Source organism: Scylla paramamosain, chromosome 46 (genome assembly GCF_035594125.1).
Source record: "Scylla paramamosain isolate STU-SP2022 chromosome 46, ASM3559412v1, whole genome shotgun sequence".
NCBI lineage: Eukaryota > Metazoa > Arthropoda > Malacostraca > Decapoda > Portunidae > Scylla > Scylla paramamosain.
The window spans coordinates 4,635,132-4,650,857 of record NC_087196.1 but is presented as its reverse complement, the minus strand read 5'-3'; the positions used below and the strand labels follow the sequence as shown (position 1 = coordinate 4,650,857).

The following is a 15,726-nucleotide window of genomic DNA, read 5'->3' as shown; positions in this document are numbered from 1 at the left end:
GTTGTTGTCATCTTCCTGGTTTTGCTGCTGTTCATCCGTCATTTTTGCGTTCAAGTCCCGCCCGCACGACCGAGATGAACAGTACCTCTCTCCTCCACTACCTGCAGAGCACTGAGCTGTGAGCCCCGCCGGTCGTCTGCTCCGCGCCCCAGCATCACCTGCCAAGCCAAACGTACGATAATTTCTCACAATACTTCGCTTGTTTCCACAATTTCTACTGCGTTTCCTTCCACCCTCACATTAAAAACTGCCTTTCCTGCGCAATTCTAAATATATACAATGCACTTTTTACTATATTTCCTTTTATTCTAAACTACTGACTCTTATTATTACATTTTAGAAGATAAATTGTCTTTAATGCGTGATTGGAAAAGTCCGGGAACAGTGGAAGAGCGAATACTTTAAGGACAGAATAACGACGAGTTTATTTTATTAAAGTCCCCTCTCAACACTTAACAAACAAATAACAGCACACAACACGGAGGATAACAACAAGAATTACTGAATGGCCACCTGAAAAAGGGCAATTGAGCAAGAAAAGAGGGACATAGGAGAGAATTAAGATGAAGTAAATCGATTGAGTGAGAGGTGCAGGCTCAGTGGCTAGCCAGGTGGAGGAGTAGGAGGAGGAGGAGAAGAAGGAGGAGGCGGGGAGAGCGGCCACAAGAGGAAGAGGAAGACGTCCCGCTCCATCAAGTGGTTATGTTAAAGCCACAATCTCCCTCCCCGCTCGCCCTCTCACTCTCCCTCACTCTTACTTCTTCTCTCGTATGCTCAAGTACTTCCTGGGTGCTTGTAGTCATTTGTACTCAGTTAGTTTACAAGATAACATTGTATTTTGGTGTCCATGTGTGTTGACGTGTCAGATGTGGTTTTCTTTGATTGATATTTTAGGGGAAACTATTGAAAATTTTCTGTCAGGTTGGGGAAAGTGAAAGTTTTAGGGAAATATTCGGGGAAAAAGTGGTATTAGTAAGATGCGGGTCTTATTCAGGTCATATGGAGATAGATGAGAGGGAAGAGAACGAAGGAAAACGAGAGGAAGAAAGAAGAAAAAAAAATTAGAAAGAAGGAAAATAAGCAAGAGGAAGAGAAAATAAACGGAGGAAAATATAAACTTAAGTTGGTTGAGAATGTGGTAGGACATAAACACGACTTGGATTAAGGCTAGGAAATGTTACACAGGGTTAATGCTACTAATGAATTTGCAATTATGTTAAATTAACTGAAATAAGCCACATATTTCATTAACACTTTCAAAAGAAGAACAAGAAGAAAAACAAACACAATAAGAACAAAACCAAGAAAAACGAGAGCAAGAATAATTAAAAACAAAATTAAGAATAATAATCTCAACAACAACAACAACAACAACAACAGATACCAACTATACCACTTCTTCGCAGTACACAAAGAAAAAAACAGTATTACCAGATAAATAATAATGCTCTGCCCTTCCAAACACTCCGTCACCTTATCTCTGTTTGTAATAGGCTGTGGTGGAAATCCTTGGGGGTTTTCAAGCGTGTTTTTATGATTCTAGCGTTAGTTTAAAAGGTCCTAGTGGAAGTTACTGGTGTTTTCAAAGGTGTTTTCATGGTTTTAGATAGTTTAACAGGGCGTAGTGGAAGTTACTGGTGTTTTCAAAGGTGTTTTTCATGATTATAAGATATTTTAACAGGTCGTAGTGGAAGTTAGTGGTGTTTTCTAAGGTGTTTTTATGATTCTAGATAGTTTGAAAGGTCGTAGTGGAAGTTAGTGGTGTTTTCTAAGGTGTTTTTATGATTCTAGATAGTTTGAAAGGTCGTAGTGGAAGTTAGTGGTGTTTTCTAAGGTGTTTTTATGATTCTAGATAGTTTGAAAGGTCGTAGTGGAAGTTAGTGGTGTTTTCTAAGGTGTTTTTATGATTCTAGATAGTTTGAAAGGTCGTAGTGGAAGTTAGTGGTGTTTTCTAAGGTGTTTTTCATGATTCTAGATAGTTTGAAAGGTCGTAGTGGAAGTTACTGATGTTTTCTAAGGTGTTTTTTTCATAATTTTAGATAGTTTAATAGGCCGTAGTGGAAGTTACTGGTGTTTTTTAAGTGTTTTTATGATTCTTGGTAATTTAATAGGCCGTAGTGGAAGTTATTGGTGTTTTCAAAGGTGTTTTTCATGATTCTAGATATTTTAACAGGCCGTAGTGGAAGTTACTGGTGTTTTCAAAGGTGTTTTTCATTATTTTTCACAGCTCGTTAGGTTCTATAATGTTACTTGGTTCTCATGATTCCAAAGGGCGTTTTACAGGTTCTAGGCGCGGCTGTTGAGGTTTCTAAGGGTGTTTTCATGATTCCTGTGGCAGTTTAAGAGGCTCTAATGAAAGTGGTTGGGTTTTCAAGGATGTTTTCATGACAGAGACAGTTCAACAGGCTCTAATGAAAGTTGGCGAGGCTTCCATGGATGTTTATGCGGAAATCCTGCGACAACTTGACAACTTTTAGCGGATGTTATTAAATTCTTTGACCGTACAGATATATAAACACGAGCACCATTAATTAATGAGCAAAAAACACAGTCATTACAACTGACGTGAACATTTCCCTGGCCTCTGAAAAACAAGACAATGAAGAACAAAGCATTTCAAAACTCTGACCAAGAGTTAATCAGCAAAAATGACTTACTTTATCACAATTAAGCAACCCTGTAGTGAGCGTCTTATCAGTGTGTGTGTGTGTGTGTGTGTGTGTGTGTGAGGAGGATTTGTCACTCCAGTCAAGGTTGCGGTAACAGCGTCACACTGATAACATTCCTTCACTTCATCACTGAAACAATTAACGCTTCCCAGAATATATATATATATATATATATATATATATAATATATATATATATATATATATATATATATATATATATTATATAATATATATATATATATATATATATATATATATATATATATATATATATATATATATACTCGTATATATATATATATATATATATATATATATATATATATATATATATATATATATATATATATATATATATATATATATATATATATATATCTATATATATATATATATATATATATATTATATATATATATATTTTCTTTTTTTTTTTTTTTTAGTAATATAAAAATGAACATAGATTTTAGATACAGTTATTCAGACACCCTTGAAGATCACGCTAACTTCTACTACAGCCTGTTAAACTACCACTATTTATGAAAACACCGTTGAAAACTGCAATAACTTCCATTACAGCCTGTTAAATTATTACTAGAATCATTAAAATTCCCCTCCCCCCAAAAAAAAAACACTTTAGCCTATTAAACTATCACGTAATATAAAGTAATTAAATAAATGGATAAATGTACGATAATTGATAGAGATGCATGATAAACTTAGATCTCTTAATATTTTACTTGATTTACGTATTTACTTATTAATTCATTTTATCTATTTATCTATCTACCTATGATAAATGTACGATAATTAATAGAGATGTACGATAAACTTAGATCTCTTAATATTTTACTTTATTTACGTATTTATTTATTTATTTATTCAAGTATTTTATCTATCTATCTATCTATCTATCTATCTATCTATCCATACACTTATGCATCATCCCAGAAGAATCTTAACAGCAGGAAAATCACCTTCTCTCCCTTGCTCAGGTGTGCAGGGACGCGCCTCGCCACACCTGTGAAATACCACTTGTCATTAACCTAATAGTAATAAGGTAAAGTGAAGCACATTCTCTTTATTATGTTCCCCCGTGGCCCCTCCCCCCCCTCTTTTTTTTATTCCCATCCTCATTTTTCGTCTTTTTTTCGCCCGTTTTCTTTTTTTTTATTTCTCTTTGGGGAGACTGAAGTTTGATTCTTTTTTCTTTTTTTTATCGTATTTGTTTCGTGTTGTATAAGATAGATGGATAAAGATAGATGGTAAACAGAGTGAAAAAAAAAGTGACCTCAGCAAGTACTGGCCTGTCAGTTTGACTTGTGTTATATACAAAATTTTGGAAATCGTAATTAAAGACGTTGAATCACACGTTTAGCAGCAGTTTATTCAGCGTAAGACAGTTTGGATCCCTGTCCGGCAGGTAAAGTCCTTCCCGACACACGCCCCGAACCCCGCAACGGTGTGAGGCGCCCTTTGCCTGCTGGTAGAGGTACGTTTCAATATGACGAGAAAGAATTACCCACCATGATTAAAGCGAAGTTGGAATATGCTGAATCACTGTGGTCTCCTCATAAAAAGAAACATGAAAAAAAAAAATAAAGGATACAAAGGATGACAACGAAGATGGTTCCAGATCTGGAAGGATTAACATAATTATGAAGACAGGTTAAAGGAAATTGATCTGCAAACATTGGAACAAAGAAGAGAAATGGGAGACTTAATACTAATTTATAAAATGTGGAATAGAGTGAATGATTGTTTAAATAAAATAAATAAGTAAATACGCAAATTTAATAATGAATCAAAATATTTATACACAGGGGCCTTGAAGTCCTTAGTACAAAAACGGCTACCTGCTACCTAGTCGAGAGGGCTTCTTCAAAGGACAGGACGAGTACCACGCTTGTGATACCCTCATAGGTTTCCGCCAGGGCTCTTACGATCCTCATAGCCTCATCACAGTCCCACAACATCAAGACCAAAGAATGTACGAAGATCTTGGCAGACTCCTTGGACAGGTTTGTTGCCCAGACTCGGCGGTGCCATCGAGGCATCCTCAGACTTGACAGCGGCCGCCTCGCCTCAGCACAGGGCGGCCACCATACTGCAGCACCAAAAGACTGCAGTAGTGGTGTTTTGCCATGTCACCAGGATTAGAGGTACGAGTATATCACGACTGCAGTGTCTATGATACGGCTTGGGGAGTGTGTCCCAAGTGTTGTGTGCTGTAAGGCGTCTGTCAGGTGTCTCTCCCAGAGTAACAGTCCTTCCGTAGGTCAGTCTGGTCTGTGGGAGAGGGGTGGGAGTGAGTCATTTGTGACAGAACCCAAATGGGAGTGAATGAAAGACCACGAATAGAATAGATGAAGAAAGAAGCGGAATGCTGGGGAGAATGAGCACACAGGGCATACCAGTGCCCCAATTTGAGAGTTTTTGTTTACAGTTCAGACCCAAAATCCGATACAAACAAGCTTCAGATACTCGGCTGTTGCTAATTGGCACTTGGCACGGCAAACGCCAGCATTCCTCATCTCACTCGTTCACTTCGCCGGTTTTTGTATGACATGTGTTAATTATAAATACATTTTTTCTTACAGTAAATGCTTGATATAATGATATATAGAGAGGGAGAGGGAGAGAGAGAGAGAGAGATGAATTATGGCTGTATGGTAGCCAGTGACTGGTTGGTGGCATAGTCTCTCTCTCTCTCTCTCTCTCTCTCTCTCTCTCTCTCTCAGTTCACACACACACACACCTACACACACACACACACACACACACACAGAAAAATTAATCATGTTTGTTTGGGTCACTACAGCAAATAATTTTTCATTCATCAACCTTCTGCAATGCTGCTTTTTGTAAGCCTTGCTCACTCACAGCCATTACAAGGTTGTCTTTCATGGTGTCCATTATTCCCTCAGTTCTTCCTCTCCTCCTCACACTCCAGCTCTCCTGTGTTCATGCCCCCAAACTGACATTATTATCTTGTTTTGTGTTCAATGTGAAGTTGTCAGTAATGGTGAGACTGATTAATGAGTCTGTTTCTTTTCCAGGCTCAAAGGATTCTCGGTGCAAGAGTGTCGATTATCAAATACTGGCAAGAATTGACTGTCACCTTACTATATCCAACAGGTGTGTGTGTGTGTGTGTGTGTGTGTGTGTGTGTGTGTGTGTGTGTGTGTGTGTTGTTAATAATAATAATAATAATAATAATAATAATAATAATAAATAATAAACGGTTTATTATCAAGGCAGTTTACAAACTGAATGTACAGAGGGGGTGGGGAAATACTTAACATTAATCCTAAAGCTAAGTCTAACCTAGAAACGAAATACTATTGATTGATGGCTCGCACCATGGTGGGAATCGCGCTGAGTCTGTACTGGTCTGTGCGCAGTGTCTTTAGGGGCATTATCTGGCTGTGGTGTCTTGTGGCACGGACTGGGCGAGGCACATCAGGCGGCAGCATGTGTTGTAGGCGTGGATGACGTGGTAGTCCCCTTCCAAACTTCCCCAGAGCCTCTCGGTGCCTGGTGGATAGTCTGGACAGACTCAGGGTGGTCAGGGCTTCATCATAGGTGGTGTAGGCAGGGCCAAGGATGACCCTGCACGCCCTTTTCTGCACACTCTCCAGCTATAGCTGTTGAGTGTGTGTGAGGGAGGAGGACCACGCTGGGAAGGCATACTGGAGTTTGGGGAGGATGATGATGAGGTACACCCACCTTAACTTGTCTGTCGGTGTCCCTAGTGACCTGAGTCTGCGCAATGTGTGTGTGTGTGTGTGTTGTCTTCATTTCTCCATCCATCATTTGTTTATGTGTTTATTCCAATGCATATCTTGTACTCTTACTACTGTTTGTATACTTGTGTGTCTGTTTGTGTGTCAGTCAGTCACTCAGTCAATCTATCCATAATCACTCTCACTCACTCACTCACTCACTCCTACCTTCATTCCACCACTGTATACACTGACATGCATCTCACTCACCCACTCACCTCTCACCTGCCTTCCCTCCCAGGTCAGCACAGGAGTTGCATGCAGCACCAGTATGGCTCACCATACACTTCCCCTCACACTGGTGGTGTTGACATGTCTTGTGAACACCTCCCCTTCCGTGCTCCTGCCTCTCACAGCTCTGCAGGTGATGCCAGGCGAGTCATCAGGTGACTGGGTGATGGTGTGACTTACACCAGGCTGGCAGTCACACACTCAGATGCACATCATTCACTTTCTTATCTCTGTCAGTCCCTGGTGGAAAGCAATATTACTTTTACTACTACTACTACTATGACTTATATATCTATTTCCATGTCAGTTCAGCAATCTCACACACACACACACACACACACACACACACACACATCATTGACACTCTTAGCCCCATCAGCCCCTGGTGGAAAGGGACAGTCTCGTGGACCACTCTGCTACACCACAGCTGGCCACACACATCTTTGTAGTAATCTCTATTAATTTTTACTAAGACTTGATTAATAGAAGAATTGGTTTGTTGAATATCTAATTGTCTCGTTTCTGGTATTTTAATTTTATTTTTAAGTGTCAGGGTTTTCAAGAGTTTTTTTTCATGTTAGTGATAATTTCAGAGGTTGTGTGCTTACTTATCTATCTGTTGCCTTGTCTATCTATTAATGTAGCTGTCAATACATCAGTCTACCCACTCCTCTAATTACCTACCGAACCTAACCTAACCACCTCTATCTCTCCCTCTATTTCAATGTCTATCTCCCTAACCTAACCATCTGTATCTATCTCTAAATGTCTGTCTACCTTACCTCTCTCTCTCTCTCTCTCTCTCTCTCTCTCTCTCTCTCTCTCTCTCTCTCTCTCTCTCTCTCTCTCTCTCTCTCTCTCTCTCTCTCTCTCTCTCTCTCTCAGGATGTGGATGAGGAGACAGGAGAGCCAGTGTTCCAAGTGCCGCTGCCACCACCACCACCGCCAGGAACACAGATTCACAGGCATCTCTACCAAGAGGGGTCTTTGAGTCCTTTGATAAATTGAACTTCCAAGAGAGAGAGAGAGAGAGAGAGAGAGAGAGAGAGAGAGAGAGAGAGAGAGAGAGAGAGAGAGAGAGAGAGAGAGAGAGAGAGAGAGAGAGAGAGAATCTTATGAACTCCCAAGTGACTCCACACCACCATGAGCTGTGCTCAGGATTGTGTTCCACAGGGGATGAGGAACTACAACTTGGTGACTGACTAACCAGTGCCGCCCTGCAGGATATTCAGGATGGCAGTACTTGTGCATTAACACTCCTGACCTTAAATAATAGCACTGGGGCCCTGCATCATCCTCGGCCTCGCTGACGGCCCGTGTAAAACAAGAATTCAGCTCTGGATCTTCAGCTTGCACCCTCACAAGAATACTGCATGAGACAGGAGTCTGACTGTCAGCACCACAACTGCAGGGTCCTGTTTATCAACATGAATGGAGGATGTACCATTTAAAGGAGAATCACAAAAAGCAGTCAACAAGGCACAAATCTGGATCACCCTGGCTAATAGGCTCCGCAGCAGTGGAGAGAGTGACATGCTGAGGGAGATCGGGGCTAGATGCACGACTCGTGCTGCGCGTCACGGCACGTGCAGGGAACGGGTCAGGAATGGCAGCCTCCAACTGAGCAGTGTTATTCTGTTGGGCAGGAATGGATGACGCCACGGCTGAGGTAGACACGAGGTTACCCGCAAGCTCATTTCCTAACAGTGGTCACGCCATCAACAGGGATTTGATCCACAACTAATGTGACGTACCCAGACACAACGGGGGAACACAAAGACATCCAACACGGGGGAATCCTAGCCCACCTGTCACACCACTCACCAGTGCCCAATTACCAGTGTGACAATCCCCTCAAAAATGGGCTGCTGATTTAGTAACAAAGGACAGCTGCACCTGTGTCGTGAAGGACTCTGACAGGGAAGGAGGGTGGACTGAAGTGATCAGCAGCTACAGGGAAGGAGGGTGGACTCAACTGATCAGCAGCTACTGAACCATGAGAAATGAAAGATTCAAAGGAGCTGTTGAAGGAGGAACATTAACTGAGTGATTACTGGCAGTGACTGGAGGACAAGGTTCCAAATTATCTCTCAAATGTGTAGCCGTGCTGACCAAGAGAGGGGGAGCACTCTGCTGTGACGGCCCGTGTGGTAATTTCCAGCAGTCTTGTATCGTGTGATCCGCTCCACTTACAATATCAACAGAAAAGAGGAAATCTCACCAACAGAGCTTGTACCAGCCCCCCGGTGGCCACCATTCCCACCTGACATGTGCTGAGAATGTGACATCCCAGGGAAATGGCAGAGTCACCTGACCACTTATTGTTGCCTGCTTGAGAAACTGCAGGATCCTGAGACAGGTGAGGAGTGTAAACAGCCTGCCTGGACTGGGAGGAGGACTAGGAGGAAGCTGCATAAGGCCTGTAATTATACAATGAATGAGTAAGAGCACACAAGCCAGCAAGTGGACTCGCTTCACCAAGGGTACACACTCTTCTGTTTTGTAAATGTTCCTGAATGGCTGAATATTTTTTTTGCATCCTCTGACAATAACAAGTGAGACAATGAATAAAAATCATTTTTGAGATTTTCACTATCAAGGTATTTCCTAAAGACTATGGTCTTTCTCCTAAAGAATTCTACAAAGGTCTGTCCCTCACTCCTCCAACACTGGCAGAACTGTTGCCAATAGGGCTCAGGTACAAGCAAGGCACTCCAAACAGCTTGCTTTACCAGCTGGTGGTTCTTACACTGGTCAACAGATAAACATGAAAATACCTCCAGGGCTTTACCGATGAGAGCCAGTGGGCAAGCAAAGACCACTGCCAAAGACATACAGACCATAACAATGCATCCTACACTAAACATTACACTAGAGTCAGTTGGCACTTGATGTGCTGTGGCATCCAGCTTCCAACACCCAGTACTGCCTGTAGACAACCTCCATCTAGCTCTTCCTGACGTCAGACCCTGCGACAAGGCACCACCAGCCTTGATTGCAGACAGGATGGCACCAGGTGGGTAGCACATCTAGCACTGGCTATAGACCCCTTCCGTTTGCCTCTTCCTAACATCAGACCCTGCAACAAGGCACCACCAGCCTTGATTGCAGTCAATGTTTGCCGGCAGAAGATAGAAAAGTAATGCAACTTAAGGAAAATGGATGGTTATGAAGACATTGAACTTAAAGAATAAAGAATATCACTCAAATGGTGGTTTTTTACTTTTCACAAACTTTTCACTCCCTTTAACAGTGTATCACGTGGGCCAGACAATCCTGAAACACCCCACAACTTTTCCGTATCTATTTGTCTTATTCTATACCTATGAATTCACAAAAAAACATCCTTATTTTTCACCAAATACATTTCACATGCACATCTCACAATAAAAACAGTCATGCATCCTCTCCTCTTACTTCACACTGATCACTACCAAACATTCCTTCTAAACCCTCTTGATTAACACTTCACAATACGCCTCACCGACAACACTCATTCATCCCCGTCATTCTTAACAAAAGCACCACACATGCACTTATCCATCCCATTTGTTGCATCTCTTGCTATATTATACCAATATTTTCAAGCTTACTGCTCTTCTAATCTTGGTAAGTGCATGCCTCTCCTCCTCCTCCTCCTCCTTCACTACACATGCATTTAATGATCTTATTAACTACCTTCCTCTTATCACACACACACACACACACACACCATGACCACTTTAACATTCATCACACTCTCAACAATACTCTGATTATATACAGTTGAGAATCCCTCATTTAAAATTCCTGGGACCAAAAGTGCTGCAGATTTTGGATTTCCCCGGTTTTTGCAATATTTCTATGTGGATTTATCATATGGGACAGGTTGGGAATGGCATCAGAGTCTACACAAGATATCTATTTACATTTCATAATGTAGCTTGTACATATACCCTGAATGTGGTTTTACAATGGCCACAGAGAACAGTGAAGTATAAACATGAGAGCACACCACACAGCAAAGCTTCAATGCTCCACTTACAACCGTGGAAGGCAACACAAAGTGGCAAATCATCAAGTGTGGCAACTCAGATGCCCTGAAGATGCTGTGCTCGTCTGACTCACAGAGACTGTCAGGCACAGTGGAGTGAGATGTCTCTCCCAGGTCCTCTGCCCATTTCATCATTGCACCACCTTCTCATTTCATGGCTGACATTTCATTCCCCTTACATTACAATGGATCCCAGCAAGCTTAACAATGAAGGGATGCAGGGACTGCCAAATGTAGCCCTGATGGCTTCTTGAAGCTTCCCCTATTTCTTATGTTTCTGATCTTCTTAAGAAGGCTATGATGGCCTTTGTTTGAGTTGAATTCAGTAATTATGAGACAAGAAGGAAGGTGGGAAGATCAGAGACAGCCGTGACAGATGGTCAAGGCTGCACCAGTGCTGGTCACAGCTATCACTCCCAAGAGAGAAACTCTGGGCAGAAAAGGAAGACAGATACAGGAATAGTAAGTTGATAGAACACATGCACGGTAAAAACTGAATTGCTGCGCCTTCTTTCTCCCGGTCAGAAGAAGCTTGTGAGCTGCAGGATAACAGAGAGTGACAGCTGTTCCAAGCACTGAGCCCCAGCCACCTCTGTGATCTTCGCATCTTCCTTCCAGTCTCATAATTACTGGTCCCTTCTTGAGCAAGGCTGAACAGTACTAGCCTTTTTTAAGTGTTTGTGTGTGTTTACCTAAGTCACCCATTATCTCAGCCCCTCCAGACTCACCTACGGCATACAGCGTCAGCCCAGAGTACAGCCCCAGGTTGGTCTGGCTATCCCTGATGAGAGTGAAAGCAAAAACCATCATCATCAGCCTCAGTGGCTGATGATGATGGTTCCTGCACACACACACACACACACACACACACACACACACACACACACACACACACACACACACACAGACTCACCTCGGGCAACAATTCCTGGAAGAAGAGAGCAAAGAACAGTATGTCAGCCACAGGAAGAGTGAGTGGGTAGACAGCCAAGGCCACCAACCAGCCAGTACTTCCCCAGTGGGAGAATGCAGCCCCCACAGTCAGACTAATGGTGAAACCTGTGTCGAACGCCACACCCATCAGTGCCTGTGGGTTGAGGGGAGGTTAAGTTTGGGATCGTTTGTGTAAGGTTTGGTTTGTTTTCACTGGATTGGGTTGTGTTTGGTTTGTTTAAGCTAGATTAAGGTTAAGTGGCTGTCTGTCTGTGTGTGTGTGTGTGTGTGTGTGTGTGAGAGAGAGAGAGAGAGAGAGATCCTGTCAGATTACTAATCATTTCATACTCAAGACAATAAAAAGAACAAAAATTTAATTATACATTTATTAACTTTCACTGCTTGTCTCTATCCTTTCTCTCACTGTGCTGGTGGTGGTGGTGGTGGTGGTGGTGGTCTTCCTGCTTTTCTGTCTTCTCTCTACTTTTGTGTCTGAAAAGAAAAGGATTGTATCACAACACATGCTATAACATCCCTGACACACTTCTACTATTGCAGCACCTCCCCAAAACACCCCAGAATCTTTTATCTTACCTCAAGCACCCCACCTCTACCTTCACACCCGCAATGCTCATCTCCAACATGCCCACATCAACCACAAAACACCAAAAAAAAAAAACTTATATCATACTAAAACACCTTAAAAACATCCAAAAATGTATCCAAACACACCCAACACATGCCAAGTTACACTCAAGCATCTTAAAACACCTCTAAACAAAAAAAAAAAAAAAAAACATGCCAAACCATTCCCAAAATACACCAGAAACATCCTAAACACATAAAAAATATACGAACGCACCTGAAACACCCACAAACTCACCTAAAACACCTAAAAACACATCCAAACCCAATTAAAACACCCAGACACACATCCATACCCACCCAAAACACAATCAAACTCATCCAAGACAGCCCAAAACACACTTAAAACACCCCAAAACACATCCAAACTCATCCAAAGTAGCCCAAAACACACTTAAAACACCCCAAAATACACTCAAACATCCAAAACAGCCCAAAACACACTTAAATCACCCCAAAATACACCCAAACTCATCCAAAACAGCCCAAAACACACTTTAAACACTCCAAAACACACCCAAACTCATCCAAAACAGCCCAAAACATACTTTAAACATCCCAAAACACACCCAAACTCATCCAAAGGAGCCCGAAACACACTTTAAACACCCCGAAACACACCCAAACTCATCCAAAACAGCCCAAAACACATTTAAATCACTCCAAAATACACCCAAACTCATCCAAAGCAGCCTGAAACACACTTAAATCACTCCAAAATACACCCAAACTCATCCAAAGCAGCCCGAAACACACTTTAAACATCCCGAAACACACCCAAACTCATCCAAAGCAGCCCGAAACACACTTTAAACATCCTGAAACACACCCAAACTCATCCAAAGCAGCCCGAAACACACTTTAAACACCCCAAAATACACTCAAACATCCAAAACAGCCCAAAACACACTTAAATCATCCCAAAACACACCCAAACAAAATCTAAAACATCCCAAAACACACTTAAACCTTGAAACACACCCAAACTCATCCAAAACAGCCCAAAACACACTTAAAACCCTGAAACACACCCGAAATCATCCAAAGCAGCCCGAAACACACTTAAAACACCCGAAAACACACCCAAACTCATCCAAAACAGCCCAAAACACACCTAAATCATCCCAAAACACATCCAAACTCATCCAAAAGAGCCCAAAAGACACTTAAAACACCCCAAAACACCCAAATTCATCTAAAACAGCCCAAAACACACTTAAATCACCCTAAAACACACCCAGACTCATCCAAAACACACTTAAAACACCCCAAAACACATCCAAACTCATCCAAAACTGCCCAAAACACACTTAAATCACCCCAAAACACACCCAAACTCATCCAAAGCAGCCCAAAACACTTAAAACATACCAAAACACACCTTAGACACCCCAAAACACACCAGGAACGCTAAATATTGATGACGAGACACTGGAGCGGATCAAGGCCCCGGGTCGTGACGTCATTGATGACGTCACGTAAAATTTACGTACCATAACGGATTTCATTTTGAAATTGACCCTTAGAAAAAATGGAGCCAGGCTCGAATGTCTTGCATATTTTGACTTGACAAATACTTTAATTAATATTCACAATATTATAACATCTCCAGCCTGAGTAGTATTTAAAAAATATCCAAATGAAATATGGAAAAAAATGTTGGAACATTTCACACCACTAAAATCACTGAAAAGTGCACAAAACTTGAACTTACAGAAATGAAAAACAAATAAGAAAATATGAACTATATTTTCATACAATCAAAAGTTACCTAGAACCAGAAATAAACAAATAAAATAGAAATGTGTAAAAAAAAGTGTTGGAACCTAAACACGATTAAAAACCATAGAAAAGTCCACCCATTTTGACTTAATAAGAAGGTAAAACACTGTAAAAAATATGAACTACATTTTGAAACAATCTAAAGTTAGTTACAAATTGAAATAGAGAAATAATAATACCAAAAATGTTGTAATCACAACTTTTAACAGGATCATAAACCATTTTAAAGTCCACTTATTTAACTCATCAGGAACAAAGAAACACTTTAAAAATCATAAGCGATTTTTAGAAACAATAAACACATAATTATAGCTTGAAATAAAAAAAGTGACTTAGGGGGATATGTAAAAATACAGCGAAAAACGAGCCTATATTTACATAAAAAACAACAGCAAATTCAACATATTAATTTAACAGAAGCAAGGAAAACACTTAAAATGCAACTAAATATTTTTCTAAACCATAAAAACATACTATAGAAGCCGAATAAAGAAGTAAAAAAAAAAAAAAAAAATATTGGAACAGACAGGTTAGCACAGGTAGCAATCCATCATGGCGGCCCTTAGCGGCAACATCAGTCAAGGAGGCGGCCTCTATTTTGCCTATTATTCTTTCATCACACCAAATTAGACAATGGCGGATATATCTAGCCCGCTGATATGAAAGCTTAGATATGTATGTCCACTTTGTTACATGTTTGGCTAACAAAAAGGGAGAGATGAAGCAAATATTGGGGGATATAAGAGGGAAGGCTGCCTCCACCTCAGCTGATAACATTGGCTATTTTTTTTTTTTCTTTTTTTTTTTTTGTGATTAATTCGTGGGTATTTTGTCCTGGAGGCTAGGACCGTTTGTAGCACCGTGAAATGTTGTCACATAAATATATTCCTAACGAGAAAATATGTGAGATATGAGCCTTAAAAATAAACATTAAGGAAAAAAAAGTTCACTTGACCGTCCTGTTTTGCGTGACAGTCTCATCATAAGGAACAACAATATCAGTTACCGCCTATTGCAACAAACTGTACTAACTCCCTGGCTGGACAAGTGGTGGGTGGGTCACTTACCAATGCTGGAGCCATGGTGGTCCTCAGGAGCAGCTGGCTGCCTTCCCAGGCACCTCCCAGCAGGCAGCAAGCTTGCATCAGCACACGCAAGCAGCCACGCACCGTGTCACTGTCTTGTTAAGCGAAAATCCATGTTAAATAAAGCAGCAGCTCACGGCACCCTTCGAACACAGTCCCTCCGTGTCTGATGTCTGCTGCCCAGTGCACATCCCTCCCTGCCAGCCCGCGGCTGTCAACCACACACCCACACCAATCCACCAAACACTTTCCGCTTCCAATAACAAGCACCAACTACTCTCATATTATACAAAACTAATATACAATTAATTATAATAAAATATAAACGTGTTAAAATAAATTCTAAGCCATTATAATTGTAATTGTTAAAGTATTGACATATTACTAATTCAAGAGCCAAATTCAAACTCATCCTGGCGGCGCTTACACTGTGCAATGTCTCATCCCTTGTGTGGTGTAATGTGAAGTCATTAAAAAAGCTTGTGTGACTTGAAGCATCGCATTGATAGTGTGCTATCTCTTAATTTATCATCATGAAGTCTTTTCTATTTTGCATTTAAA

At 41.0% G+C, this 15,726-nt stretch overlaps 1 protein-coding gene and 2 long non-coding RNA genes across 11 annotated transcripts in view; 1 reads left to right on the top strand and 2 right to left on the bottom strand.

Moving 5' to 3' along the window:
* Positions 1–119, bottom strand: part of LOC135094556 (protein kinase C, brain isozyme-like) — a 146,330-nt gene extending 146,211 nt beyond the window's left edge. For 5 of the 6 annotated variants that reach the window (XM_063994756.1, XM_063994754.1, XM_063994752.1 and 2 more), the window contains exon 1: positions 1–118. This exon is cut by the window's left edge and continues 158 nt beyond it. In XM_063994756.1, coding sequence (XP_063850826.1) covers positions 1–42 — 42 coding nt within the window. In that variant the 5' untranslated portion in view covers positions 43–118. The other variant, XM_063994755.1, reaches the window with a different exon arrangement.
* A 4,337-nt stretch (positions 120–4,456) lies between these two features.
* On the top strand, positions 4,457–9,896 carry LOC135094594 (uncharacterized). 3 transcript variants are annotated; one of them, XR_010263882.1, is made up of 4 exons: positions 4,457–4,833; positions 5,731–5,809; positions 6,698–6,842; positions 7,573–9,896. It is a non-coding gene; the product is annotated as an uncharacterized LOC135094594 (long non-coding RNA). The 3 variants fall into 3 exon arrangements; XR_010263883.1 differs by having other exon boundaries at positions 4,459–4,833; positions 6,698–6,820; XR_010263881.1 differs by having other exon boundaries at positions 4,459–4,833; positions 6,698–6,830.
* On the bottom strand, positions 4,818–15,361 carry LOC135094595 (uncharacterized). 2 transcript variants are annotated; one of them, XR_010263884.1, is made up of 5 exons: positions 15,148–15,361; positions 12,037–12,145; positions 11,634–11,807; positions 6,675–6,927; positions 4,818–4,960 (listed from the first exon to the last, which is right to left on the bottom strand). It is a non-coding gene; the product is annotated as an uncharacterized LOC135094595 (long non-coding RNA). The 2 variants fall into 2 exon arrangements; XR_010263885.1 differs by having other exon boundaries at positions 4,819–4,960; positions 6,682–6,927.
* Positions 15,362–15,726: the final 365 nt, after the last annotated feature.